General features: G+C 41.4%; 1 protein-coding gene across 6 annotated transcripts in view; it reads left to right on the top strand.

Moving 5' to 3' along the window:
• Window positions 1–3,320, top strand: part of Atf1 (activating transcription factor 1) — a 35,395-nt gene extending 32,075 nt beyond the window's left edge. For all 6 annotated transcript variants that reach the window (XM_021183565.1, XM_021183563.2, XM_021183561.2 and 3 more), the window contains one exon: window positions 1,937–3,320. In XM_021183565.1, coding sequence (XP_021039224.1) covers window positions 1,937–2,081 — 145 coding nt within the window. In that variant the 3' untranslated portion in view covers window positions 2,082–3,320. The remainder of the gene's footprint in view (window positions 1–1,936) is intronic.
• The last annotated feature ends 375 nt before the right edge of the window (window positions 3,321–3,695 follow it).

Below are 3,695 nucleotides of genomic sequence, written 5' to 3' on the forward strand. Positions count from 1 at the left end.
TTTAAAGATTTATTTATTTATTATATGTAAGTACACTGTAGCTGTCTTCAGACACACCAGAAGAGGGAGTCAGATCTTGTTACAGATGGTTGTGAGCCACCATGTGGTTGCTGGGATTTGAACTAAGGACCTTTGTAAGAGCAGTCGGGTGCTCTTACCCACTGAGCCATCTCACCAGCCCAAGATTTCCTTTTTAAAGATATATATATAGATTTGAATATGAGATACACTGTAGCTGTCTTCAGACACACCAGACAGGTGGTTGTGAGCCACCATGTGGTTGGTTGCTGGGGATTGAACTCAGGACCTCTGGAAGAGCAGTCGGTGCTCTTACCCTCTGAGCCATCTCTCCAGCCCCAGGAAGGATTTCCTAAACAAGATAACATTCAGTGAAATTAATGTTTGGGGTTTTGTTTTGCTACATTGTGAGATGGTCTTACTGTATAGTTCTGACTATCCTGGAAATCACTTTTTAGAAAATTTGAAAGTTATGTATAAGCCATAGAAATATCAGATGTCAAATTAGTGGATTACTAAAATATAAAGAAAGGTAAGGGATTGCAATTATAGTGAACAGAGAGGTCTTAAAAAATTAATAAAAAGACGACATCTTTGAGCACAACCAAGGGCCCAGGTAGGCATCTAGAGAGCAGTTCCTAAGGCTGCATCCCTGCACCACATGCATGCCAGGAACACAGAGCTGCATCTTGTGTGTGTTCCCAGCAGTGAGGCTTCCTAAGCAGTCAAGAGCTGCTGTGTTGAGTTGCTCACTGTGTGTGACACATGTTAGACACCCCTCCCACTTCCCATGTCAGCATGGTGGTACAGACAGAATCTGTTGACCATGAGGAGTGCTTTCAATTCATATAAAGAGAGCTGTGGTAGATAGAGAGGCATATGCAGTATGCCTAGGTTTACTTCTATAATGGAGTACTAGAGGGAAGGAAACTAGAGGTAAACAAGAAATTAGCTAGATTTTGTGCATGCATTTGGAAAACCTAACCTGAGCCATTAGACAAAGTTATTAAGGATTAGGGATAGTGAAGCTCTGTGTTTTCATGCAATTCTGAGATGCTCTGGGCCAGTTGATTTTAAATGAGCATGTCCAGTAGCCCTGCAGCAAATACATATGAAAAAGGCATGTATAACATGTTTGCTGGAAGCCACTTATAAGTTGGGGGATAGGGTATGAGTATACGGGTTAATGAGAACGCCAAAGCACCAGGAGGTGAGTGCTTCTAGGCGTCTCAGCCTGTCAAGCAGACTTCACTGGAGTGCATGGCAAAGAACTTGTCTAGAAAGCACTAATCGGAAGCTGACTGGACGGATGGATGACCACAGCAGTGGCTGCCTGCAGAAGGCTGGCCAGCAGAGCAGAGGCCTCTCAGGGTGCCAGGAGTGGTTCTCAGGAGGGCTCATGCAAGTGTGTGTTTCTAGAGCTGATAGATCTCCACACTCCAGATCTATGCATTGACCAGGAACAGTAGCTCACACATAGAATCCTGGCAAGGCTGAGGGAAGGGCCAGCCTTGTCTAAAGGAAATTGTCCTTCTAAATTATGTGTGGGTGTGTGCAAGTGCCCAGGAAAGCCAGAAATGTCTGATAATGTCTGAAATTGTAGTTACACCTAACATGGGTGCTGGGAACTGAACTTGGGTCCTTTGCAAGAGCAGCAGGTGTCCTTAACCCCTGAGCCCCATTACTCTTTTCCAGCCCCTTAGGTGATAGCTTAATTTATCAAATGGGGGTTGGAGGTAGTAGCATGTGATTATAAACCCAGCATCGAGAAAGAGGATGAGGCAGGAGGATTGCAGATTTGAGGCCAACTTGAACTATACAATAAGATGATGTCCACTAAACAGTCAGGAATAGTGGGGGAAATTTTCCACTTGAAGGGTGCGGCATTTTCCTGATGTGTTCTGTCCATTGTGTTTAGAGAAGCTGCCCGAGAGTGCCGCCGGAAGAAGAAGGAGTACGTGAAGTGCCTGGAGAACCGTGTTGCTGTTCTGGAAAATCAAAATAAAACTCTAATAGAGGAGCTAAAGACTTTGAAGGACCTTTATTCTCATAAAAGTGTTTGATTCTTTAAAGAGAAAGTATTTTTTGTGGACTTAAAGCTTAAAAATTAGGTGGATTTCTTTTTAGTGGAGTTCTATAAATTCAAAGGTCAAAGAAGCTACTTTGTACTAGGTTTTCACAAACAGACATGATGGAGGGAGAACGGAGATGACCTTCAGGAAGCTGCTGTCTCAGTTGGAAGCTCCGAAAAGAGTGCTCAAGGAATGGACTTTCAGCAGTTTAAATAGAAATAATGGTCAGCAACAAAAATGGCAGGTGACATTAGTGAAGCAGTCCGTTCCTGCTACGTCTGTATTTCTCTGTTCCCTAAAACTTGCCTTTGTGTGTGTGCGAGTGTGTGTGTGTGTGTGCGTGCGTGTGTGTCATTTCTGCCAATAAATTTACAAATGTAAAAGCATAAAGCGTTACTAAGTATGTAAATTATGTGGTCTGATTGTGTCGTAATGTCAGGTGTGTTAAATGAGTTTTTAGCAGTTAGTTTGGTTGGACTCGATTGGTTTGGAGATCTCCTAAATGGCGTAGAGATGCATCAGCCTATGGTGGAGATGGTTTGTGACTTTGCTTTATCAGAATGGAAAGAGAGCTGTCTGCAAGTTTGACAGTTTAATAGTTTGGTTTTTGCTTCCTCTGATAAGGGCAAGTACATAATAGATTGGTTTTGTTTTTTGTTTTTTGATTCTCTAATCCTGTGTGCAGTTGAAGATCATTCTCTTGTGCTTTAACAGAATGAAGTGTTTACAAAGGCCCTCAAATGTTTTAAATAACCTGAATATGCACACCAAAGCTTTCCTGAGGGATTTTATAATCATCTTACCGTAAGGTTTGTCAGGTTCTAAAACAGTTACTGAGGCAATCTTACATTGAGACTATTGTGTAATGTAGCCCATGGTACCTTTATAAAAGAAGTGACTGCCGATATATTTTTATAGTGAATCTTTATAAATTCTAATGTTGAGTTTTTAATGATTATTTTAAATGTTTATATAGTTTGTTTAGCAAAAAAAATTTGTATCTCAAAGTATCATTTTTATATTATGAGAAGAGTAAAGTTTTCAAATTGGCTGATAATTGAATTGTATGTTTTATATAACGTTTTATCTAAAGTTTCAGCTGTGGTCAGTACACCAGCATTTAACCTCTGTATTCTAATCTGTGTACACTTGGAAACTGCAGAACTGTTGTGTGCCTACAGAGTATGTTTCATATTGTCAGTGAAATTAAAAAACATTTGATAAGATCAAGTTTTCCAAATGCAAAACAATGTTTGATATACGACTACCAAGCCCACCAGCAGCCACTGTGTGAGATACTCACTGAGGGATTTTTAGCCTTAAAGAGCAGCCAGATTCTAAGCCTGGGGTCTCAGTGTGCTCAGGGAAGTTGCTGTTCTGTGGAGCCCTGGGACCTCACATCAGTGGTCAGTCACCTTGTCAGTCTGCAGTGACCTCCCAAGGAGGGTTCATTAGTTTGAGCACAAAGGCTATTCCTTACTTTCATTTAATTGGTTGCCCATCAGCCTAAGTAATTAGGGTGTTCCACATTCCCCCGTCCTTTGTAAGCCGGTGTAGCAACATGTAAGGCTTCTCAGGTCAGTTCCATTTTGTTCTTTCTGTGTT

Source organism: Mus caroli, chromosome 15 (assembly GCF_900094665.2).
Source record: "Mus caroli chromosome 15, CAROLI_EIJ_v1.1, whole genome shotgun sequence".
In the NCBI taxonomy this organism is placed as follows: Eukaryota; Metazoa; Chordata; class Mammalia; order Rodentia; family Muridae; genus Mus; species Mus caroli.